This window comes from Taudactylus pleione, unplaced genomic scaffold (genome assembly GCF_031769625.1).
Source record: "Taudactylus pleione unplaced genomic scaffold, aTauple2 ptg000815l, whole genome shotgun sequence".
NCBI lineage: Eukaryota > Metazoa > Chordata > Amphibia > Anura > Myobatrachidae > Taudactylus > Taudactylus pleione.
This window is the reverse complement of record NW_028285217.1, coordinates 420,552-447,869: the sequence shown is the minus strand read 5'-3', so window position 1 is coordinate 447,869 and position 27,318 is coordinate 420,552. Positions and strand designations below refer to the sequence as shown.

Here is a 27,318-nt window from a genome sequence, read left to right as displayed (position 1 = left end):
AGCTCTCTCAGGGGAAGCAGCCTTAACATCTAAAGCACCATTCTCTACAGCATCACATCTTGGGGGAATCACTATAAACCCCATAACAGAAAATGTAGTAAAACCAGGAGGATCAGCTACTGTACACTGACAATACATTGGTGAGTACCGCATTTCTCTTCTCAAATTATAATGCATGTCGGTCTGCTGGGTGACAGAGGATAATGAGAAATGTCTGCATCAGCCATAAACCATATTGCGTTTTATACTAGAATTGTTATTTATAAAGTATCTCTGCATAATAATGTATCTCTGCATAATCACCGATACAATTCAGTAACATGCGCATTATATTTAATTGATGCATGTTTTACCCATTTTCTGTCAATGTGTTTTATTCCTCATCATCTGTGCTGATGTTTTGCAATGATGCTTTAGCAGCCTACAAATCTAGAGCCTGTTACAGAGAATGTAATAACATATATAGAACACATTTTCTTCTCACATTCCAGTATTCAGCATGTCTCTCCTTCCTTGCCACATAGCAGCAGGAACCTATAATTATCCCTACATGAGTAACCATGTACAGATCACAGCGTCTGAGGGACGGGTTTTCCTGCTCCATGGCTGGGTGTTTTCAGTAGCTACAGTACAGTGTGTTTCATTTAGGGGAAGAGATGAGCTGCAGTGTCAGATACAATAATGTGTTTTTTTCTCCAGAATAGTCCTTGGTTTTTGACGATATTCTGCAATTGAACAATTCTGCTATATATGTGTGTGTGTGTGTGTGTGTGTGTGTGTGTGTGTGTGTGTATCTATCTATCTATCTATGTGTGTGTGTGTGTGTGTGTATCTATCTATCTATATATATTTTATATATATATATACTATAGTGTGTTTATGTTGCTTTAATAATATGCATTATAATTTATTCTAGTGTCTTAAAGACAATCAGGCGTATTAGGATGGGTAATAATATATCACTGATTATCAGTGAGCAGAGGTGTCACCATTAGTTATTACCAATACGTGAATAATGCCATAAGGTCTTCTGTAGGCTATAAAGTACAGCATAATACACCGTATAATACAATGATAAGTCATGGTGGTATTCTGGATTCTGTGTATAACTACCCCAGCCTGCTGCTTTATATTTTATGGCATCAGGTTTATACAAATCTCAATTTATTTTTTTGCCATGAAGAATATGTATTACATTATTTAGATATGATTTAAGCTTTTTTGTTTATAATAATGCATAATATGAGTAAATGATTATTTACTCTAAGAACTACAAATTGGGTGGAGTTCACTAAGAGTTGTTCTTACTGTTGGTCTGGCATAGCCTCAATCCACTGATTCCCCCACCTCCCCTCGCTCAGTGAGACTGGCCACTTACAGCCTGGCTAACAGCTGTGCTGCTTGTGTCCCTTCAGCATGAATTTCCCATTCTCCCGAAAGAAAGTTGACATTGGATGTGCACTGACAGCAAGCAGCAATCTGCAGTCTTCAGTCTTTGTGTATGATAATGCTGCTCCAGCCAATCAGCTCCTGTCATCTGTTTGAAATATAACAGTTGGGAGTTGATTGGCTGGAGCACCATTTATCTTATGTAACAAGTTTTAAAACTCGTTGCATATTATAAAACTCGTTGATAAAGTCAGTCTGTTTGCTAACATCCTAGCAAATATTTTGATATCTGGTCTATAGGATAGTAATTTTGTCAGAGCGACAGGTCCTTGTAAGGTTTCGGAATGGTTATGATTTGGGCCGCCAACATTTCCTTGGAAAAAAGTTATCAATGGGTAGCATTATTGTCGATTGGTTAAGCTGGGTACCAAATCTGCATGACAGGCCAAAACAAGTTATTAGTAAAGCCATCAGGGAGAGGAGCTTTGTCTTTTTTCAATGATAGCAAATCCATCCTTGTGTGTCATAATAAATTGTGAACTCATTTGCAATCTCTTTGGGGTCAGACAGCTGTTTAATGCAATTGATAACATTTATACCTCGAAGCTTGCAAGCTAAGAGCTGTCTCGCTCTGTTCCCCGGGTTGTAAAATTTACTATTATATTAACACAATCTACTGCTCTTTGAAAGTGTTCAGACTCTGACAATTAGATCAGTTTTCAGTTAAGGATCGGTGTAGATGTGTTGTATATCAGATAAGACTCATGGACTCAGGAGTGCAGCATAACACGTTTACTTAGAGCAACATCAGTAACTGAACTGAACACAAACAGGAACTCCCTCCCAGCATGCATAGCCCTATGGAAAGTCTCATCCTGCAGGGTCCTAGCAGGATACACATCTACATCCCTCACTTCATGAAGATCATAGAGAAGAGATAGCACAATAAAAAGAGAATAATGAAAGGAGAGAGAATGGGTGTGAAAGATTATGTGACATAAACCCGGAATCGGGACTTGGGCATGCATACGCGTCCTGACTTGGTGGTATACATGTTCGGAATGGGAGCCTGGTCATTGCAAGGGATATCTGTTGGTGCCGTTGAGTCAGATGGTGGTTCATTATCAATTGAGGAAGCCACAGGTTCTGACAACCCAGGGCTTGGTGTGATGTGAGAGGGGTTTGTGCCGTCCACTGTTACATTGGGCGCAGTAATAGTCTCTTCAGGTACACTCAAGAGGTCTTGACGAGTACACTCATACACAGCTCCATCTGCTTGAACAACATAGCTGTTGGGCCGGTTGGCTTCCTTTAGAACAGTGAGGGAGAGCGTGTGCTGTACGGTCATAATTCCTTTTATTAGACATGCGCTTAGAAGCCAGCGCTGCCTGCACTTGTGTCTGTAATGAGGCTGTAATTGCTGTTTGGTAATTGGGATTTGGGTTCTGGTGCGACGTGATAACAACCGTTGGCCAGGGGATGTTAGGTAAGTTAAGGAGTGCCAGACAAACGTCAGTCTGGTCTCGTGCGCATTTCTCTAACAGATGCTTGGCGGAGCGAACAGCTCTTTCTGTGAGTCCATTGGATTGGTGATATAGTGGACTGCTGGTGATGTGTGTGAAATCCCAAGTACAAACAAACAGCTTGAACTCATTGCTCGTGAACTGTGTAGCATTGTCTGTAAAAAGTTTCTGAGGTATTCCATGTGTGGCAAAGTGCCGTTTGAGCTTTGTAATTATGGTGGTGCAGGTAACAGTGGTTAATTGATCGATTTCAAACCATCCTGAGTAAGAGTCTAGAAGAACCAGGTACTCCATACCCCTCCATACAAAAACATCAGCAGCAGTGACAGACCAGGGAAGATCTGGTATGTCATGCGGATGCAGTGGCTCTTTAGGTTGGTGTGCATGAAGGGCCGCACAAGGGCTGCAAACAGAGTCCTCCTTCTCTAGATCATTAAACATGGTAGACCAATAGAACAGTTCCCTGGCCCTGTGCTTCGTGGCCTCCAGACCAGGGTGACCTTAGTGCAGTTGCTTGGTGTAGTACTTTTGCAATGTGTAGGGTATAACAAATCTCTGACCTCGCAAAACAAATCCCATCTGATAGTGATAACTCATCTCTCATGGCAAAGAATGGGGGTAAGACGGGGTAGCTCCCTGGAAGACTGTGGCCAGCCTTGCAGGATAACCTGAGAGAGACGTCGACATAAATCATCTGCCAAAGATTCTGTACGCGACTCCTCCTTCAGGCAGAGGACAGGAATTGCACAGTCATTACGTCATAGTCATCATCAACCTGCAGTAGAGCAGAATGGGGTAGGAACGCTCTGGAGAGGGCATCAGCCACGAACATTTCTTTGCCACGCTTGTAGACGATGTCTAGGTGGTACCTCTGTAATTTGAGCATCATCCTTTGAATATGGGCAGATGCATTGTGCAGGGGCTTTCGCAGGATATTAATGAGCGGTTGGTGGTCAGTTTCGACGGTGACCGGCCACCCGTAGATGAAATAATGGAATTTGTGGCAAGCAAACACCAACAGCTCTTTTTCATTCTGCGCATAATGAGATTCTGTGTCCGTCAGAACCCTGGAATGAAAAGCAATTGGTCCATTCTTCTGGAGGCAAACTGCACCCAGTCCGTGCTGTGAGGCGTCAGCTGAGATCACTACCGGTAAGTGTACATTGAAGTATTGCAGAATAGGAGGGATAGTGAGTATACATTTAAGTTTTGTCTCCGCGGCCTGGTGCTATTACAACCAACACCACTCTGTATCTTGGTGCAGAAGATGCCGCAGGGGTGCAGTGATCTCACTGTAAGTGGGGATGAATTTTGACAGGTAGTTAGTCATCCCTAAGAAGCGTTGGAGGCTAAGTTTGTCCACAGGCAAAGGCATGTCTTGGATGGCTGCCGTTTTGTCAGGGTCGGGTTTAACACCATGTTTAGTGAGGAGGTGACCCACGTATGGGACTTCAGCCACTCTGAATCTGCACTTATCTGGGTTGAGCTTTAAGTTGATAGCACGTATTCTGTCCAATACCTGGCGTAGACGCTCGTCATGCTCTTGCATATTACGGCCCCAGACAAGGATGTCGTAGACTATAATCTCACAGGGTTACCCAGAAAACAATTGTTCCATACACTGTTGAAACACTTCACTGCCAGTAGTCAATCCGTATGGCATGCGTAGAAAGGCATATCTCTCAGCTGGTGTCATAAAAGCAGTGAGGAGTGACGATTCTTTGTCTACTGGGATTTCCCAAAACCCACATTTCGCATCTAATGTGCTGAAGATCTTGGCTTCTGGCATGTCAGCAATGACTTGTTCTACTGTTCTCAATGAGTGGCGGGGTCTTAGCAGTGCTTTATTGAGGTGTACAGGGTCTATGCAAATCCTGACCGTCCCGTCTGTTTATAGCAACCATTGCAGATACCCACTGAGTCACTTCTTCAATAGGGGCTATGACACCAAGCGCAGTCATGCACTCTAACTCAGCTATGACCTTATCCTTCATGGCGATTGGAACCCTCTGGGGTGCACACACTGTAGGGATGACAGATTCATCTAAATGCATGTGGTATATGACGGGTAGTTTGCCGATAGTCGCGGAACTCTGGGGTGTCTTGTTGTATAATGTGTACTTCAGGCCCCAAATGTATCAACCCAAGGCGCACGCTGTCAGGCAGTCCAAGCAATGGTCTAACGTCACTATCTACTATATTGAAGAGCAGCGGCGCACATGTATATTTGATGGTGGTGGTGCCCACAGTCTTGATAATATGACCCCCATATGCCACTAAGTTTACAGTGTCTGTGTGATCTATTGTTGCCTGCGGGCTGGTCTTGTGCAGCAGAATCTTGGACATCACGTTGCATTTGGCACCAGTGTCAGTTTTAATCTTCAATGTATTGCCACTCTTTTTATCACATAAGTTAGTGCAAATCTCTCCTCGGTTTGCAATTAGATCGACACTTTCACAATATACTGCCTCATCGGTATGCGCTGTTGACTCTGTGCCCACGTGGTTGACTTTATGCATCTGTTTATCTACCTCTGTTACTTGTGGTTCACTGTGTGTCACGGTTTGTCTGGATCTGCAACACTTTGCATAGTTGCAGTGTTTGTTAAAGACAGGACACATCTCCCGTGCAAATGCATGGCGTCCCCCAGTAGCAAGGCCTGTATTGCGTTTGTGTGCGCTGTACACTGCATGTTTCAGCCTCCCTCCGTAACTCTTTTGTGCCCTGTTCTGATTTCTCGTGCAGCATGCAGATGGGAATGGCGGAGTCTAAGGTTAGATCCTTTTCTCGTAGTAAGTGGGCACGTACTGCGTCACTACGGGCACCACATACGATACGGTCTCTGATCAGCTCGTCAGTCATTGCTCCAAAGTTAAATTTTTTTGCCAATAGTTTTAGGGTGGACACGTATGACTGTATATTTTCCCCAGTGTTCTGGTTTGTGGAGTTGAATGTGTGTCTGTCCATTATGACATTTTTTACAGGCATACAAATCTCATCAAACTTTGCAATTAATACATCTGGGTCTTCTTTGTTTTCCCCTTCTGCATATGTGAATGTGTCTGCTTTAGTGACTGCCTCTGCACCAGCCAGATTAAGCAATGTAATATATAGTAAAATGTAAATTATTTATTACTAATTAAAATAAAAATAAAAATGTAACACAATATCAGACATGAATCAATTGTGAATGCTACCCCTGTGAAATGAGGTATACAAATGGAAAAAATGTCAAAGATGTACTTTTTGAGACTCCTTAGGGTAACAGTGGTCAAATATTTAGTGTTCCAATTGGATAAGTCTCTAACCAACTCACAATATTAGGGACCCGGAATGTTCTAGAGCGGCATCATGCTCTGATGATGTCCCTTGGAGTGGTGAAACATTGCAGTCCAAATGGTATCAAAAGCTTTGATAAAGCTGGGGGTTACCCAGCGAAACGCGTCAGGTGTTTTCAGCACCCCTCTACATTGGAAGGATACATCTGGATCACTCGTTTTGTACTGCTGCCACTCTCATTTGGAACAGACTCCGCGGACCATATTACTTTGTTTGGGCAATCACCAAGGGACAGATGGATTGATACAATAATTTTCAAGTCACCATTTGGACTGCAATTTTTCACCACTCCAAGGGACATCATCAGAGCATGATGCTGCTCTAGAACATTCCGGGTCCCTAATATTGTGAGTTGGTTAGAGACTTATCCAATTGGAACACTAAATATTTGACCACTGTTACCCTAAGGAGTCTTAAAAAGTACATCTTTGACATTTTTTCCATTTGTATACCTCATTTCAACAGGGGTAGCATTCACAATTGATTCATGTCTGATATTGTGTTACATTTTTATTTTAATTAGTAATAAATAATTAAAATTTTACTATACATTGCACTTCATCTGGTTCTAATTAACTATTAGTCCTCCTAGCACTGTATTCATCTTTTTCTTGTACTTTTATTGAGTGTGACTATACTCATTTATTACAGCTGCTGTGGAAAAAACTGCCCATTTGAGCGCCTGTTGTGAGGTTTATCCTTACACATTTCCTTGGTTTAGATTAAGCAATGTGTATGCTTGTACCTGCTTTGATTTTTCAGACAGTCTAACCATGCGGTACACAGCCCATTCTCTCCTGAACTGCACCCATCTGTCAGCGATAGTTTCATCAAACACGAGCGGGTCGATGCGGCGTCCTTGAGCCATGGTATCCCGCTTCTGTCACCATGTAGGTGTGTTTTATATCAGATAAGACTCATGGACTCAGGAGTGCAGCATAACACGTTTACATAGAGCAACATCAGTAACTGAACTTAACACAAACATGAACTCCCTCCCAGCATGCATAGCCCCATGGAAAGTCTCAACCTGCAGGGTCCTAGCAGGATACATATCTACAATCGGTCAGGTTCTTTTTATATTGGTCTTCAAGTTGTGAAAGTTGGGTTTCATAGGCTACAGGAACCTGAGTTGACCTGATTCTAGCTGCGTATTGAATTAAACATTTTGCTTGAGTCAACTTAGATTTGGGGACCAACGGTAGATCCTCGTGTAATCTTGATGACCAAAGTCTTAAATAAGATCTATTTATGAACAAGTTTTCCCATAGTTTAACCATTCACTCACCTTAATCCATAGTTTGTTATGTGTGTGTGTGTGTGTGTGTTTGCCAGTAATAAGCAAAGAGTGTACATCAGCGGATCCACTGATTGCATAAACAACTCAGGACTTAACCAGGACTTTGGTTTATTGTATAGGGCCATGTATGTACTTCGTACTCACAGTTATATACAGTCAGAGTCCTGTATGGGGCCGAGCATACAGATCACCAGCCGGTGATTGTATGTTGGAATTGGTGCAAGAATAAACAGTGGTTGTGCCCTTTTGGAGCTTATTTGAGGCATAAACGGCAAGGTAACAGAGCTAAAACAGCATTGACAGGTCCAGGACAGAAGTGACAGTGCAGGAAAGAGGGGACAGGACAAAGAGGGCAGGGTAGGACAGAAGTGAGATGGCCAGGACAGATGAGACAAAACCGGGACAGAGGTGAAAGGCCCAGAGGTGACAGGAACAGGACAGAGGGGACAGTGCCAGGACAGAACTCCCCCCATCTTGGGCTCACTTGGCAAGACCCTCCCTTCCCTATCTTGGCACACTTAACAATCCTTCCCCTTTCACTGGGTACACATACCAAGTGGCCACACTTAGCACCCCACTACCCTCTATTCCTTTACTAGGCAAAACTGAGCCCCTGGGTACACTTACCCCCCCCCTCCCACCCCCAGTCTAGGTACACATAGCAACCCCCCCCCTTCCATTACTGGGCACACTTAAAACCCCACCCCCCTTTCCTGGACACACTTAGAACCCCCTACTCCCTTACCAGGCAAACTTACCTTTCTTACCGGGAGCACTACAGAGCCACATCTTAGAGTCCTGCTGTGTGGCTCCCACCCGCCATCCACACAGCACGGACATTCTGCAGTCTCCAGCACTCTGAGTCCCACCAATATGTGCCTGACCAGTGCAAAACATCAAGTGCCAGGCCCTTCCAGGCTTCCCCTGCTTCCAGCGAAGGAGTGGTCACTGGTGCAGCGCAGCATAGGAGCAGAGAGGAGAGGAGAGGGGAACAAGGAGGGAGAACAGCAGGGGGTGGGACTTTGTGAAGCAGAGCCGAAACTAGCCATTTTGGTGCCCTGAGCAATAAAAACCATTGGCACGAAACCCCCACCCCAGCCTGACCTGTTACAGTATATACTCAGGGATGCACAACTCAGTAAAGGGAAGGAGGATGCTTTGACTCTGGCAACAATGTAAGTACAGCACTCCTGCAGCCTGGTAACATCTTCATAGTAGCCAGATAATTGCTGTATCTGTGATGCTCCCTCCCCCAGGCCCCTGCATTCTGTAGTCTGTACTCACTTATCCATTCTGGGGGGTGGGGGGAGTCTGTGAAAGCTGTCACCCGGCAGACGAGATTACTGCCTGCTGTACTAAGTTGCTGCTGCTTCCAGAGTCCTGGACTAAGAGGAGACTGTCAGCCCTGCACGGAGCCCTGAGCAGGGAGATAGTACAGACATCACTTACATGTATAATAGAGCTCTTCAGCAGGTCACTGTGGGAGCCAGGGGGGGGGGGGGGGATGAAGCTGCAGATGCAGAACAGGCTTGCAGTCCAACGCCGGAGGAAAGGCTCCTCAGCACAGGGCATTGTGGGACTGGATTGGGAGAGACATCTCTCCTAGTCCCTCCCAGAAGACACTACACACTACAGGAGAGGAGGCACCGACGGGGAGGGGGCGGTCCACAGGGGGAGGCAGCTGCACGCTGTAATGTTGTATTAGTAGCGGTGCGTCTGGCAGATAAAGAGCCGGGCACACCGCTACTATTATACAGTACATTGTAGCCTGCTCTAGAAGATGGGTAGTGACAGTGAGTGCTGGTGGAGGCGGCCGGTTCCGCCCACAGAGCATGTGCGCTCTGTGCGGGTGCACTGGCCGCACCACCCTAGTTACGGCCCTGTTGTGAAGAGCCGGTCAGGCTCAGCCCCACTTCTCTCTGTAGCAGGCTACTGCTGCATGTCATACAGTGTGACAGGCACAGCGGCAGCCTGCAGCAGCATCAATGGACCCAACAGCTGCTGCAGGGAGAGCACAGTGCAGGATCTGAGTGTGTTGCCGCGGCCCCTCTGGGCCTCGGACGGGGGCACCCTTTGTAACCCCCTGTCGCTGGGCCTGACTGGGATATATACATCTTTTTGTCAATGTAGTCACTAATACTTGTGCATTCATTCAACTTGGTATTATATAATACATGCCTCAGACCAATTCTTCCCATCAGACCCCCATCCTCATACATGTGTTGTTTAACACTTACAGCTATTGTTCCCATTGCTCTTTCTATATTATCTGGGCTCAGACTGTCAAATGGGTCAACTGTAACTTTCCACAACCTCTTACGCTTTAACTGCATCTCCATTGCAAATTTCCATCATGTAGTGTAATATTCTGCACCTTTCAATGTAATGAAATGAATCATGGATGCAGCTCCTGTGTACATGTTGCGTACTGACATAGTTATGCAGCTTCACTGATTTTGCTTTAATGACACTCTGTACCAGCAGGGGCGTATCTACCCATTGGCCAGGATGGCACTCGCCAGGGGCGCCGGCCAATGGGGGGCGCCATCTGGGGGTGCCACCTGTGGCCAGTGGGTACAATCAAGACAGGGCCGCCTGTGGCTCGGCGGCTCCTCAGGGCATCAGCAACAGAGATGAGGTGCACATGACGTGACGCGCACCTTGTTTAAATAAAAAAAGCTTTATTTATTCTATTTACCAGGCAGCCGCTGGCAAGCGATGGCAGCTGCCCGGACCTTGACATCTAGGAACTTCCTAGATGTCAAGGTCCGGGCAGCCGCCATCGCTTGCAGGCGGCTGCCTGGTAGGTACATAGAATAAATAAAACTTTTTTTTTAACAAGCGCGCATGACGTCATGACGTCATGTGCGCTTCATCCCTGCTGCTGCTGCTGCACTGAGGAGCCGCCGAGCCACAGGCTGAAGTCGGTAAGTATTTGTGGGCATGCGGAGGACTGATGGCTGGATGGTGGGGGCCAGGGACTGGAGCCGGTGGCTGGATGGTGGGGGCCAGGAACTGGAGCCGGGGCTGGGTGGTGGGGACCAGGGACTGCAGCTGTGGGCTGGAAGCGGGGGGTCAGGGACTGGAGCAGGGGGCTGGATCTGCGGGGCCAGGGACTGAAGCATGGGCCTTGATTCGGGGGGGCCAGGGACTGGAGCCCTTTATTACAGGCAGGCTAATGGCTGGGGAGACAGGAGGGTGATGGCTCGGAAGACAGAAGTGGGATGGTGGGGCTGGGGAGACAAAAAGGGGGCTGCCTGAAAAAACTGAAGGGGGTGCTGGCTGATAAAACATGGGGGTTGCTAGGGATACAGTAGGAGGGCTGGCTGTAGAGACATTATAAGTACAGAGTAATTATTTAGAAAATATGGGGGGGCGCTTGTCCATTACTTTGCCAGGGGCGCTTGGACCCCTAGATACACCCCTGTGTACCAGGGACGGACTCGGGCTGCTGAGCATTTGCCAGAAGTGCCAGATGGGCAGTCCGGCCCTGCTCTGTACTGACGCTCTGTGCTGAAACACTTTGTGCTGGACTATCTGTGTTAATTTTTCTATACTGACATGTCTGTGGCGTCTAGGTACACAGCTCTTGGGTGCCTGATTTTAGGTGCCTGTGGTTTAAGTGCCTGGGATTAGGTGTATCATGCAATGACGTTTGGTGAGGTCAATGGCTGGAGAGGCACATGTATAAAAAAAACACAGTTTTTATATCAAAACTCTGGAGCTTGACAGCGAGTATGATAAGGGAGGGAGTATGACAGGAGAGGCTCTGCCTCCCTTGACTGCCCGTCCCTGGGTGTATGGCATTTAGGTGCTTGGGCCCATAACCTGTCGGTATGTGTGTACTATTTGGCGGTAATAAGCAGAGTAAATAGTATACACCAGCGGATCCGCTGATTGCACTAAACAACTCATAACTTTGGTTATTCTATATATATATATATATATATATATATATATAGTGTTATGTTTGTACAGCCACACTTACGGTTATATATAATCAGAGTCCTGTATGGAGCGGAGCATACAGATCACCAGCCAGTGATTCTATGTGGGTAGCAGTGTAAGGTTTAACAGCGATCGTGTCCTTTTGGAGTTTTTTAGAGGAATAAATGGCAGAGCCTCTCTGGAGCTATATGGATGTGCAGAAGACTAAACGGCGTTTATCTTGGTAAAGGGACAAATAGTTCCCTGAAGGAAGAACATGCACAGTATTTAATTGTGGCAAGGTTCTGACGTACGATATAGTAGTAGCCCCTGCCTGATTTTCAGTGACTATGCTATGGAGCAAAACAGCAAACAACAACCACAAATCCAGTTATGTGAAGTGAATTATACGGTCTTTATCACTAATACGCTTATGGGTATTATGTAATGTGGCACACACAATATAGATCTTTTTAACAGGTGACAATCTAGAATTTTAGAAGCTGTCAAAGATGTCCTAGGAAAGAGAGATTCTGAGGCTATCGCTGTTCTTACCTGGTTAGATCCTACCCCTGGATGTCTATGTCTCCTTGCAGCATCTGGATGTTGGATAACTTGTCCAGTATTAGTAGAAACAGATGTTGATGCAGTAGAAGCAGGTTTATGTGCAGCAATACATTGCACAAACACTATCTCATAAACTGCCTACTGAAGCATAGTGATCTGTATGTTCCTCCTGTCCACAAGAAATCTCTAACTTAAGGCATTTGACCAGTCATAAAGCATGGCCTAATTTGTTGCTTGGTATTTGTAAAATTGGCACACTAGTGGTGTAATGGCATGACGTGTGGGATAGTTCACACTAACAGGAGGAGCTGGTCTATTGGAGTTATTGCATCATGATAAGTGTAAATATTGTGTTCTTAATATACTACCTAGTACCATGTGTGAAGCTGCAGAAAAATATCATGTTGGTGCTGTGAGGACTGACGTGGTTCCCGCAATTGAAACAGTTAAAATCTTATTTGACTGAAAATTCCACTCTGAAGTGCTGCATTGAAATTCAGCTGTGCAGTTCAACCTGTGCAGTCCACTGTATACTTACTTCATAATCAGGGGCGGTTCTACCCATACGCATGGTACGCAGCTGAGTAGGGCGTCACATAGTGGAGGGCGCCTCAGCTGCGACCATGCGGGCCGAGGGCAGGCTGTGTCTCTGTGACACAGCTGCTCCGCGCGTGTAGCTCTGACCGGACGGAGTTCGGTCAGCACTACACAGTGACTAACACAGAGCCGCCTGCGCAGGCAGCAGTGTGTTTGTTTTAATTAGCAGCCAATGAGAGCCTGCCAGACTCTGATTAGCTGCTGCGCCCACTGACGGAGCCGCTCTTTCTTCCGGCTCCCGCAGTGGGTAATGGGAGAGATGTCATGACGTCTCTCCCATAATGCAGAGCGGCCCAGGCCGGGAGGACGGACTGAGGAGCAGATGGCGGCGGCGGGAGTAGGAGACGGAGCGGGGATTCAGGTGTTTTTTTGTTTTTTTTTTATTATATGTGTGTCTACTCGGGGGGTCAAAGGGGGCATGACTACTACTAGGGGCACTACAAGGGGGTGGCTACTACTGGGGACACTACATAGGGGGGGAACCTCCACTGGGGGCACGACAAGGGGGGGACTACTACAAGGGGGGACTACTACCAGGGGCACTACAAGGTGGTGGCTACTACTGGGGGCACTGCATAGGGATGGGAAACCTTCACTAGGGGCATAACAAGGGAGGGACTACTACTAGGGGCACTACAAGGGGGTGGCTACTACTGGGGGCACTGCATAGGGGGGGAACCTCCACTGGGGGATTACTACAAGGGGGGGACTACTACTAGGGGCACTACAAGGGGGGACTACTACCAGGGGCACTACAAGGTGGTGGCTACTACTGGGGGCACTGCATAGGGAGGGGAAACCTCCACTAGGGGCATAACAAGGGAGGGACTACTACTAGGGGCACTACACAGGGGTGGCTACTACTGGGGGCACTGCATAGGGGGGGAACCTCCACTGGGGGATTACTACAAGGGGGGGACTACTACTAGGGGCATTACAAGGGGGGGGACTACCACTGGGGGCACTGCATCGGGGGACCACTATTGGGGGCACTATATAAGGTGTAATACTGGGGGTACTGCATAGGGGGGGAACTACAACTGGGGCCACTGTTTAAAGGGCACTGCATAAGGGGTACCACTATTGGGGGCACTGCATAGGAGGGGAGTACTACTGGGGGCAATATATAAGGGCTTACTACTGGGGGCACAAGGGGCACTGCACAGGGGGGACCACTACTGGGGGCACTCTATAAATGGTGCACTGCATATATAATATACTCGCTTACCAAAAAATTTGGGCTAGGGCTGGCCCTGTTCCTAATAGACTCTAAAGGTGTGTAGTGGGTACACACTGCACAGATATATCTGCAGATGATGGTCATTCATACACACTGCTTCTGGCCATGGGTCCCGCTGGCCGGGGTGCGTGTCCCGCCCCCCTCCCCGCGGCCTCTGCTGCATGTGTACGAGCGTTTGCCAGACCTCCCATACACAATGCCCAATGGACAGATATATTTGCAGATATATCTGCCATCCGCTGTGCAGCACAGCCAACGCGATATGCCTGTGAACGACGTCATTCATAAACATATCGCTGGAACAAACTGACCGATGGGCACCAGATATATTGGCCGATCAATTGATCAGCCAATATATCTGTCAGTGTGACTGTGTACCCAGCTTAACACTATTGTGTGAAGATAGCTCAGCCCAGTGCTTAAAGTGGTCCTAGAGAAGTGGGGGAACTCACCCTCCTCCACCTAAAAAAGGGGCGAGGCGCTCAAACGAAAGGGGCGTGGTCACAAAATAAATTGGCGAGGTCACACAATTGTATTCCCAATTCAAATTACACCACTCAGTAGCACAATTTTGATTCACCTGACTCACATTACACCAAATAGTAGTAGCCATTTTTACACAATGCCCACAGTTGTGCCCCTTATACACAATGCCCACAGTAGTAGTGCCCCTTATACAATGCCCACAGCAGTAGCGCCCTTTATGCAAATGCAATGCCCTGATGCAGTGTCCCCAGTAGTGATGCCCATTATGCAGTGCCCCCAGTAGTGGTAGTGCCCCTTTTGCAGGGAGGAGGGAGGGCAGTGGGAGCAGGGTGAACACATAGTGGAGAGGGAGGGCAGTGGGATCAGGGTGTACACACAGTGGGGAGGGGGGGCAGTGGGAGCAGGTTGAACACACGCAGTGGGGAGGGGGGGCAGTGGGATCAGGGTGAACACACGCAGTGGGGAGGGGGGGCAGTGGGATCAGGGTGAACACACACAGTGGGGAGGGGGGCAGTGGGAGCAGGGTGAACACACACAGTGGGGAGGGGGGCAGTGGGAGCAGGGTGTACACACAGTGGGGAGGGGGGCAGTGGGAGCAGGGTGAACACACAGTGGGGAGGGGGGCAGTGGGATCAGGGTGAACACACGCAGTGGGAGGGGGGCAGTGGGAGCAGGATGAACACACGCAGTGGGGAGGGGGGGCAGTGGGATCAGGGTGAACACAGACAGTGGGGAGGAGGGGCAGTGGGAGCAGGGTGAACACACACAGTGGGGAGGGGTCAGTGGGAGCAGGGTGATCACACGCAGTGGGGAGGAGGGCAGTGGGATCAGGGTGAACACACAGTGGGGAGGGGGGCAGTGGGAGCAGGGTGAACACACACAGTGGGGAGGGGGGGCAGTGGGAGCAGGATGAACACACGCAGTGGGGAGGGGGGCAGTGGGAGCAGGATGAACACACGCAGTGGGGAGGGGGGCAGTGGGATCAGGGTGAACACACACAGTGGGGAGGGGGGCAGTGGGATCAGGATGTACACACAGTGGGGAGGGGGGGCAGTGGGAGAACACAGAGGTATTTTATAAAATATAAAAACGTCATAATCCTAAACTTCTAGTGTAGCAGCTCAACCAGGCAGTTACCATGTGAGCACAGCTTCAGAAGAAAAGAAATCCTATCCAGCAGCTATCCTGCTATCCTGCTCTGCTCCGCTCAGTACTTACCTCACACACAACCAGCAATGCTCCATAAGTGCTGGCCTCAGCATCCGCATGGACGGTCCTCTCAGGGCAGCTCCTCTTAATGCAGAGGGAGAGACAGGCGCGCGATGATGTCATCACGCTGTCTCATTCCCGTCTGAGAAGAGGGACTGTGACCAGATTGGAGGAGGCAGGGCAGGCGGTGCACCAAATTGATCATACAATTGTAGTGCCGCCCACCACCACATTAATATGGCCTGGGCAGCGTTGATAGGCAGGCCGGCCGAGCAAATGGGGTGGGCTGGCCAGGCAGACTTAGCCAGTAAAAACTTGAGCATAGCGGAGCTTATTCAGGCTGACAGCTGCAGACCGCAGCTGCCTGTTTCTGAGGCTGGGTAAGGTGGGCGGACGGAGGCAGAACTGGTTCCGCCTCCAATTAGCACTGACGGAACGCAGTTCCACCCCGTTCTGGCCCACTTTAACCCCTGCCTCAGCCTAGAAAGAACTGATTGCCACTCAAATCATATTGTAAACTCCCATAAATGACACATATACTGTACATTTGTTTTCATATCCAGTGGACAAAGGGCCTGATTCAGCACGGATCGCAAATGCTATTGCGTACGCAGTCGGCCGATTGTTACGCACTGCGCATGCATCAAAGCCACTTAGAGCGTTCACGAATGCGTCACTGCGATCAGGACTGTGATCGCAGTGGCTACGCAGAGTGATTGACAGGAAGTACCGTTGGTAGATGATGATGGGGGGTGGTCAGAGAAATGCAGGCGTGACTGTGCATTTGAACACCGTTACAGGGGCGTGCATAAGTAAGCCCCTGTGATGGCATACGCAGCTCTAGATACCGACAGAAAGTTTAGTAGTTTGTGATTGAGGTCAGCTCAACCACAACTGTGTGTATGGGTCCGATGTTACTCGATGTTACCGATGTTTTCGCAGACTTGCAAAGGTATTGCGGATGTAAGTAATGGGAAGTGGGCGGCTTTATACAGTGGTGGGTGTCTTGGTATAGTGCTGCGATCGCATTCATTTGCATAATTTTGCAGCGGCCAGGTGCGTGCGTGCATGTGCAATCTTGCGATCCGTGCTGAATCAGGTCCAAAGTCAGAAGTGAATTTCATGGCATTACCATGGATAACGAAATTCCGTATAATGCTAGAAAGTGCCCTAACATTACACCCATCTTTATGGTCTATATCATGAGGATTGAGACAACTGTTTTCAAAAATTAAATAAATAATTTTGCTTTCTTTATTTACAGATACACATTTTCAGAATGGAATTGATACGTGGCAAAACCTTTATAAAAAGTTATGCACAAAATGCGCCAGAAAAGGTGCCACCAACTGGAGACAAAGAGAAAAAGAATGCAGAATCGGAGAAGAATATTAATGAATGTCATATTAAAAAAAATGATACACGAACACAGAGAATGTCTAACAGTATTTGCACTAAAGAGACAGATAATAAGATCCGCTGCCCAAAATTCACTAGAAGTAGAAGTAGACCACTCGACTGTACTCTAAAAGAGGACAAGTCAGAGAAAAACCTAGGCCAAAGTATACAGGGCAGGCTATCCAGCAGTTTCAGTTCCCCAGGCCTTGTTGAAGATCCTGGTGGCAAAAGGAATAACGCACACACCACTAGACAACTAACATGTAAACAAACTATGATAGACTACAGAAACTTTGTGCCTGAGATGCCATTTGTACCGTCAGTTGCCAAATCACTGCCAAGGAAAAGAATTTCGCTGAGAAGATCAAAAAAGAGCTTAAAGAATATATTTAATTTAAAGAAAAATAAACAACAGGATGCTATATCAGAAGGCGAGATGCTCCAGCCAGTGATTTTGAAACTAAAGGAGGATAGAACAGTCGATAAAGGGCCTCAACTTGATATTGCTGAGATGTCTTCTGATGATTTCCTGGCTCCTGAGTTCCCTGACCGAGAAATGTACATTGACGCCATTGATCCTTTCAAAGCATTGTGTGAGGATGTCGCATCTCTCAAGAGTTTTGACTCACTCACTGGATGCGGAGAAATATTCGCAGATGAATGTTCCTCTTTTATTGACTTTGAAAACAGCAGAGTGACTTTTATTTCTAAACCAAGTTTGGTAGCTGCTAGTTTCCAGGGGGGAGTAGAGCGACTTGCCTCCCCGGCCAAGTCTGAGTCTATAGACGTTTCACGTTTGCGTGGACACATTAACTCATCTGCCATAAAATTATGCCCAAATGTACTTTTTGAAACCAAGTCCTTGCCAGACTCAAAAGCTTTAATTAAAAAGAAAACCAATGACAACATGTCAAGAGACCAAGTTTCCAACTCTTCCTTCAATGAACTAATGTCTTCTAGTGAGAATATTAATGATCTGGAGTCCCCACTGTCCACAAGTGATGAAGGATATTATGATTCATATTCTCCAGGATTGGAAGAAGACAGAAAAGATGCAGGAGCTTGTAGGCCATTTCCAAGAGATAGTTACAGTGGAGATGCTCTCTACGAGTTATTTTGGGACTCAAGCAAAACAAAGCCCTGGTCTGCCCAGGATTGTGACCTGTCAGTTTCTGGTCATGAGACCAATAATTCTAAATCAATCTATAGTTTTTGTGTGGGATCTGAAGAAAACATAACTCCTCAACCAGCTATGGACCTCAGTGAAGATGGTGCTCTTCAAAATACATGGAAAGGGAGAGAATGTTTGTTAAAATTATGTGACACAGAGCTATCTTTAACCATAGGGATGGTAAACTGGTTAAAAAAGAATGGAAAGATACATGAATCTGAAACCAATGACCTAACTCTTACAGATAACTCAAAGGAACCAGTAGAGGAACCTCAAGTCACCGATGGGAACACAGATGTAGAAATTACAACAATGTCTAGAGACAACAAGGACCAAATCACATCACAATGGGAGTGCAACCAAAAAGAGCTTGGTTCAATAAGAAATCCTATCACAGTTTCAATAAACATACTGGATGATACTACAATGGCTGATACTACATATATTACAAACACTGAAAAAAAAGAAACAACTACAATAAACCTCAAACACTGCATACCTGCAAATAGCTCCCTTGACGAGCATTTTCAGACACCACCAGTCCTAAAGAGACTGACCAATATAAGTGCATACAAACATGATTTAGAACTTTTCATTCCATACAGCAACACTATAGTTCCCAGAGCTTTCCCGCAGAAGCTAAATGGAACAGATGTACTTCCTTACTATAACCATCTAAACTCTTTGCAGCTGTTAGGCCTACAATATTTCAAATGGTCCAATTCTGAAAATGACAGATGTCTTGTTCAGATTGAGGAGAAGGGCGCTGCTAAAATCTCATCACTGCATGTAACATTTGGCAACCAGAGTACACTGTTTAATCCATGTAAAATAATGCGACCTTATGAAATTGCTCAAAATATCAAGAATTCAGTTGCTCAGCATGAACAGGGGACTCTGTCTGCACCTCTTCAGGAAGCCTCGTTATCTGACGTAAACAAGAAACACCTGAAATCTGATACTAATGAGCAACCTCTGCCAAACAAAATGTGTGGGAAAAATTCAAAGTATGAATATATTAACAACCTTCAATGTATACTTAAAAACTTTAAGGAAACGCAAACTTCTAAGGTCGCCAGTAGGCCAAACTTTCAAACGCTTTTTAAATCTCAATGCTCATCTGTGATCTCTCGCTGCTCTTCGGTTTTGTACAGAGTTCACAACTTAGAAGATAAAATAATGTTTTTTAACACAACAAAGTTCAACAACCAGACAGCTAATAGCAATGATGACTTTACACCAGATTCAGGTGATTCATCTGTAGACTTCTATAAGTACAGACAAGATGGCTTTCATCCTATAAGTCCTACAGCTTGCATTGGGGAAAGCAGTAAGTACTAGTAATCATTTTTTTTGAGCATTGTCCGTTTTACATACAATATTTATTTTTGCTAGAAATCATCTCTGTCTTTTCTTGTTTTATAACATAACAGTATTCAATGTAATAAATGTGCTGTATCTAGAACAATACACTTGTCTTGGATATTATATCAAAATGTATAGACTTTTATATATCTCTCCACACATATAGATATTTTAGATACAAATTCCTATAGTACTAGTATTATTAAACAATAAAATATGTGAGATTTTTATTCTACTGCCATTTTGAAGATAGAAATTGGCAGACCCACGTTATGGTTCCAATAAAGTGTAACAAAAAGTTATATGAAACTTTCTCATCCTATTTAGTGCTCTGTAGACTGAATTATTGGAAAAAAATCTTTTATACATGATGAGTCAGTATAGCTGGAGAGCCGGTAATGAATGTAGGAAGCAAGGTTTAACATTAGTTAATGCGTTGTTTGTGTCTATTTTCTTTTACAGGTTTGTTAATAACAAGAAATGAGAAGTGGACTATGTAGGATTGTAAAACGCTAAATAAAGAAACTCATTATTTTGTGACAAAATACGGACACAGAGGCAGAACTTCATCCGTGTTACAAGGAGGGAAGGTCTCCTCAAATCCCTGCCACACTACCCCCCCTGTTGCTTATTGGCCCAGCCCCCAGTGTTATGTACAGTGGCACTCCCCATGCTCTTGGTGTCTCTGCTGGCATCGCCCACCACACCTGGCACCCTGAGACCAACACCTGCAGTGCCTCGGGGAGTTACGCCACTGTACAGACAAACTGTGTTGTACGAGATGCATATAGCCAATAGCTACACTCATTAGCTACAACAGTAATTGGAAGCTGGATATAAAGAATCCCAATGTTTTATTCATATGTGAGAAATGAGGCATAATATGATATGTCGTTATTTCCTTTGCAAAAGACTTTTGCAAAGACTATGTACTAAGCAGTGATAAGAGACAGAGGGCCTGATTCAGAGCAGCTCGTAAGCGGCCGCTCGTTCGCTCTGAGTGATGTTCGCACATCTGCGCATGTGTATAGGTCGTAATGCGCATGCGCAAACCAGTCATTGCGGTCGGCAGTCGTGCGCTTGCAAAACAGCGAGGGGCTGCTAATTTGATTGACAGAATGTACCGTTTGTGGGTGGTAACAGGGGAAGGTGCTTGAAAATGGGGGAGTGGAGATCCGAATGCAGGCGTGCCTAACGGTCAAAAGGGCGTTTAATGGGAGCGCATAATTAGTAAAGGAGCGTCATCGACCACGTCACTTGGTTGTCTTTTTGCCTGAACTGCTCGCAGTGATAGCGGTAAGAAAAACCTACCACAAGCACTGCGAGCAGTTCAGGTGCCTTTCGATGTATGTACCCGATTAATCTAATAAATACCGGAGATGACGTGTGATGCGAACGGCAAAGGGGCGTCTTTACAAAATAGCGAGCGCATTTTTTGTTCGCTCGCTCAGACATAGAGGCGCCAACAAACCGAAAAGAGCGAGCGCTCAATTTAAATAGCCGGCCCCTTTTTTGGAACGACCGTCCGCAAATAGCGTCCGGCTCTGAATCAGGCCCAGAGTGAAAAGTGATAAGTGATAAGGTGCCAGCCAATCAGCTCCCAACTGTCATCTCACAGGCTATGTTTGAAAACTGACAGTTGGGAGCTGACTGGCTGGCACCTTATCACTTATCACTTTTCATTCTGTCTCTTATCACTGCTTAGTACATAGACCCTTATATCTCTAACTGATCAGTACTGTACAAGGATTTCTTATGTCTTTTCCTTCTGCCCATGGGTAAAACTACGTTGTGTTATTTGTACATGATTTCATACACCCCATGAAACGTCTCCCTCTGCCCCTAATGGTACAGTACATTGCTTATTTTACTGTATGGCAATAATTTCTAAGAGTTATATAATACAAAACACAATGTTTAATAACATTTTGACACTAGTTTTAAAGAATGTAGGATAGCTGGAACCCTTGCTACCTCTGATGCTGCAATAATTATATATACAGAGCAGATTTTGTGTTTTTAATACCACAAAAGCACAAGAGGGGGGAATAACATCCAAGTAACACACAAGATGAAACATCACATCTACATAATATTTAATGTATGTGGAACGCTACACTGTATAACAGTTCCAATGTTATAAGGTGCTACATTAGCAGATATGTAAACTACTGTATATTAGTAATATAATATCATGAAAAATAAAGCACTATTGACAGTAAATGAAGAAAAAGGAGTAAACAAGCTATATAGGACTGGTCACAATTCGCCTCCCTCGCAGCCCGATCTCACCCCTACGGGGCTGCGGAAAAAAAATGTGCCAGTCGGGTGGTACAGTAAGTGTGGCATACATACTCACACCGAGAGGGGATTTGTGAATAATTGGATTGAGCCCTATGTATTTCACCTATATGTTTTGTTCCTCTCTTCATGGGTGTATGTGTAATGGGTGCAGGGTGTGCAGGGAGGGGAGAATGGCACATCGCACAGCGTGCACCTATAGACTATACTTACTTCTCTGCTGCACAGGCGCAGTAGACTCTGACCCAGAGCCAGAGTCTACTTGGCCATGCACTGGTGAGAGCAGAGTGACCATACGGAGACTGCACACTGCCCCCTCCTCTCTCTAACATCACTGCTGCCTCCCTTAAAGCTGATCAACCACATGATCAAACAATATACGGACACGGCCATCATCCTGGCTGTATTCATTGACTATAAATGACGGGAAATTAGGAATTTACATGTACAGTGCAGTCAGGGACGGACTGCCCACCATCTGGCACTTCTGGCAAGTGCCAGAAGGGCCGATCTGGTGTCAAACCCCGGCCGTGCAGCTCCGCCTCCCGGCACTCTGCTCAGCCGGGGATACTGAAAGATGGGGCATGACGCAATGCCACGCCCCCGCGATTTGCGATACGCCCTGTGAGATGAGGCCATGCCCCTTTGAGACAAGGCCACACCCCTTTTGCTTAGCAGCCCCAGTCCGTCTCTGAGTACAGTGCTGAATGCCATTCACAAGAAAGATAATGCAAAAAAACAGAACTTGATTGTATTGCTGGAACTTTGCCTGCTTATCTCATATCTAAGATTGTGAAACATATACTGTAAATATACTGTATATACTGGATATACAAATATAATTATTCTATCCTTTATAATTTAGCTGATTGCAATGCTTGAGTTGTTTGCAAAGTGACAATGAAATTCTTTACATATTTCCTACATTTATTATACACTTTGATTAGTGTTTCTTTGATATTAGCTTTGTCCATAGCTTCAAAAACAGTGTAGGCTGGGAACAGCACAGGCAGCAAGAGCCGATTGCAAAGGTGGGTGACAAAGTGTGAGACGGCATCATGTGCCTATATTTGCACAATAACTTGTAAAAGGAACTTGTGGATCTGTGCACATAAATAGACAATGCGGTTTATTTAGAGCCAGCCATAAATCACTTTTCTTTTCCCTACTAAGTTTGCACACGGAAATATGCGTACGTCCATATAAAATGTTAGCATTTTGTTGCCTTCGTTCTCCTTTGCCTGCAGTGGATTTCCCCTCGGTAATCATCTTGGTAAACAAAACAATTGCCTATTTTGGAGAAAAACGCAGATATTAGTGCTTATTAGTCTGTGACACATTACATCAGGAGATAGGACATGTTGTGGCAGAATGACTTTGTATTTATGGATTAGTTTGGTCTATGGTCAAAGTAATGCTGAGCTCAGTGAATGTATCATTGAATGGAATGTACTGTAACGTTTTAATGTGCTGGACAATTTGATGTTTTATCAACTTACAGAATAAATGTAATTTATAACTGAATGTTTTAACTAATGAAAATGTTTAAACTTTCTAAAATGGATTAATGGGTGATGATTGGAGAATGCTTCTAAGCAATAACTACTCACTGCATGTTATATACTAAAAACCAATAAAACCTTTTTCAAACTTTTTCAAAATATATTTTTTTGAAATAGCATTTTAGGTTTCTAGTTAGTTTGTGTGACTCCCCTACAGCTCCATGGGAGTTAAAAAAAATTGTACACAAAGGAAGGATCTGAATCAGGGACATAGCACTTGCTTTGGTTCCCGGATCACCTCCAGGGCCCACCTATTGCCCCCCACCCACGGCCACCTACAGGGCTGACCTCACCCCTCGGCCACCTCAAGGTCCCGCCTCCCCCCTTGTCTGACTTCAGGCCCTGCCTCCCCCATGCTCCTCACCTCATGCAGTTGCAGCAATAGGCAGACTGGGCAAGCCAGACCAATACTACTGAATGATTTGGAGTTTGTCTGAGAGCCAAGAGCGGCACAGCAGCATTTTACAGAGGAAGACAAAAGCCTTGTGTATGCCTGCCACAGCTCCTCCTACATTCCCACTGTTCTCCTCCCCATTGGCCGAGCATATTGCTGTACCTGCTGAATGGTGAAGTTAATGACTGGATGGTACACAGCATTAGAGGTCTATTCATAAAGCAGAGACAAGCCCTGTTTTTGCTGTAAACAGGGCTTTTCTCTGCTTACTGCTATTCACAGAGCCAGTTACTGTGGAGGAGCTCACTACTTCTCCAACGGCTCCCCTGCTCCGTGGATGAATCGCATCACCATACTTTTGTATGATGAGTGCAATTCATAAAAGAACGGAAAGCTCTGCTTACCTTTCCTCTGCAGTGTACAGATTGTGCCATCTCAGGATGGCGTAATCTGTGCTGCAAAATGAAAAGAGCAGGAAAGTTGACTTCTTCCCTGCACTCTGCCCTGCACCTGGTCCTGGTTCCTTCCCCTTTAGCCCAGTGTCCTTTGCAGCAGGTCTGACATGACCTGCTGCTCTCAGACGCCGGCACTTGTGCAATGGGAAGAGGGTTTATCGGGCTCCTGATATGTCTGTCTTCTCACTGCTTCTAGGGATCGTGGATAGGCCAGTTACCGCACGAAGACGCTGGATAGGTAAGTGTACATGAATGGCTACAAAACATCATTATATATCACATTGATGTGATAATATCGCATTAATGTGTTAATCGCACGCAGCCCGTGCTATACCGCTGCCAAATCGACAGTCAGAGGCATTTACGGGGCGGGGACGGCCGGCATTCCCGGAAACGAGGGCGTGTCACACAATTTTCCAGGAGTGGCAAGGCCAGGATCTTCATCCACGGATTCAGCTTCCTGGCCAGTCTGTGTCAGCTGAGGCTTACTCCGCTGGCGGGCGCCGTCCACTGTTGGTCGCAGTGCTGGGATCGCAAATGCTGCAGAGGGTGTCAGACACCTCATGCTGCATTTGCATATTTGCAAGGATGGAATTGCAAAGCTGCTTCTGTGTGGTTTTGCAATTCCGTCCTCTGCTGAATCACCCCCTATGTGTGAAATGGGTATAGTTTGTTTATTCAGTTGGTGATATTATAAAAAGCTCCGGACCGAGATGTCTCTCTAGAAGCACAATGTTTTAGTTACGCCCTTGATCTCAATGGTAGAAACATATGTTTGTGCAGGTTTGGATCAATCATTTAAGTTAAGGATCCTTCTGTTAACCCTAACACTAAGTGGGTCCCTTGAAGTTTCTCTGAGCATAAAATACTAGTTTGTTTATGTATGAGAGCTTCTAGTGACATTTACAAACAACTATAAATGTATGTTTTGAGAACCAACCTATTTGAGATCACAGCAGACTTCCTATTCCACTGAAGGACACTGCAGCCAGTTACTTTTAGCCAAATTTAGTAGAAAATTCATTCTTAGCTACACAACAAATGTAAATAAACTTTCACTCAGCTGATGCAAGGGTATGTGATTTCTCCATTTATATTCCTCACTGTTATTAGGAGCTAAAGTTTAAATACCACAACTTGTATTTTTGCATGTTAAATGCAGTGAATGTATGGTGAAAGTTACCTTATTGCCCACTAATGTAAACTTGAATTAACAAATATACATATTGTAAATTATTCCATAATTGCGATATATAAGAAGAGTGGTACAAAAATACACAATTTTTTACCTATTTTGAGCCCCTATTAGAGGGCCCCAGGAGAGACTTGTTGAGATTCTCCTGGAGGGGGCAGCCAGGTTGGCGATGCGGGAGGCGTGACGTTGCCAAGTGGGGGCCATAATGGTGTGTTCATGTTATCATGACACAACCCCTGCTATACAATGCTGAGATTACCGGCATTGTAAAGTGGGGGGTGGTGCCATGATGACGCAATTCAGCATAACGTCATCTTGAAGTGGGCGGCCACGGACGGTTGGTGGGTGGGAGACCTGCCCACTCTTCCAGGCATCCCTGGAGAGTAGACAAGTTTGCATAGTAAATTTCTAGATTACTCCTACTTTACCACTGCACCTAACCACATCACTTAACCTCATAAGTCTTGAGATGCCACACAGTGAGCTAGCACAGAGGCAAGTGAGAGTAATAGAAACCCCTTCAGTACAGAACTCACTACAATGCATTGTTAGCAGGTGTGCAGACCTGTGGGCAGGATAAAGGCACACAGGCTGTGTATTCCTACACATTAGCTATGTGAATGCTATTGGTTAGGCCCGCATACATCTAAAATAGATTGGGAGATTTCCCTGTTGTGCCGACAGCTGGCTCAGGGTATTGGAGAAGCCCAGCATGTTGGATTTCCCCAATTTGGCAAATCCCAACCAAAAAATGCTTGAGATTGGCAATTCGGAGATTTTTAACATGCTTTTTTTCCGATCCACCAACGGATCGCCAATCATCGATCAGATTGGCAGAATGGGGAATCGCAGCATAAATGTATGGGCCTCTTTCGCCTTTTTAGGTCATGCCAGATCCTTTTCTCTGAAGGACAATGTGGGGTCTGTTTACTAAGCAGTGTTAGGAGACAGAGTGAAAAGTGATAAGAAAGTGATAAGGTGCCAGCCAATCAGCTCCCAACTGTCATCTCACAGGCTGTGTTTGAAAAATGACAGTTGGGAGCTGATTGGCTGGCATCTTATCACTTTTCACTCTGTCTAACACTGCTTAGTAAATAGACCCCTGTGTCTGCTATAGTAATTGTTATGTTTTTTGCACCTGTAATGTAATGAGTATGCAGATCTGCACTCTGTCTTCATATACATATTTCAAAATAGTTGTTAGACTAAACTGCATTGTTTCAGGCTGAATAGAAATCAGAAGAAGAGATAATAAGCCCAGGTGAACAAGTTATGGTACTCTTATTAGTTTATTCAAATTACAGATGTGTGGTTTAGTTTACTGAAATATGAACACACCTGAATTTAGGGGATCCGAGTCAAATCGAGTCCCAGTTAGCAATCACTTTGGGGTTCAAGTCTGACCAAGTCTTGTTCGGTTCTATAGTTAGTTTGGAACTCGTATTTAAAAATCGAACTCGGGTTTAGATTGCATGTACACAGGTCCAAATTTCATGATTTTAGCTGTTTTATAAAAAAAATTTAATTGATTTTATTAATCGATTTTTAAGGAATTAAAAAACTAATCAATCCGAACCTAAACACTCGGGTAGTTTTGCCAAAACCAAAACACGATGATGAATTAGAACCAAAACATGGGGTTCCACGTCAATATCTAATTTAATAAAAATGTTTAGAAAACCTTGTGTATGTATGATGAGAGCATTTGTTTTCTTTCCTGTAATAATAAAGCAACTGAGCTTGTCTATGGTTTTTGGTCTGTAGTAGAAGCAAATTTATGTTTATTTGGGAATCTATTGTGTGATGATTTCTCTCTAAATGTTTAATTTATAATAGTAACTTTCGAAATGACAGATTTATTTATGTAATGAAAAATGTTGAGCTGCTATGATTGGCTAG

General features: G+C 45.3%; 1 protein-coding gene across 1 annotated transcript; it reads left to right on the top strand.

The window, feature by feature from the left end:
• Positions 1–30: 30 nt before the first annotated feature.
• AMER3 (APC membrane recruitment protein 3) lies at positions 31–21,070 on the top strand. Its single transcript, XM_088458196.1, has 3 exons — positions 31–140; positions 16,843–19,477; positions 19,975–21,070. Exons 2-3 carry the CDS (start codon positions 16,858–16,860, stop codon positions 20,010–20,012), a joined length of 2,658 nt encoding a protein of 885 aa, XP_088314322.1. The 5' UTR covers positions 31–140; positions 16,843–16,857; the 3' UTR covers positions 20,013–21,070.
• The last annotated feature ends 6,248 nt before the right edge of the window (positions 21,071–27,318 follow it).

Coding starts and splice junctions, on each gene's coding strand:
- AMER3 (XM_088458196.1), top strand. CDS start 16,858: ATGGAATTGATACGTGGCAAAACCTTTATAAAAAGTTATGCACAAAAT. Junction 19,478..19,974: donor AGCTTGCATTGGGGAAAGCA/GTAAGTACTAGT, acceptor TTTCTTTTACAG/GTTTGTTAATAACAAGAAAT.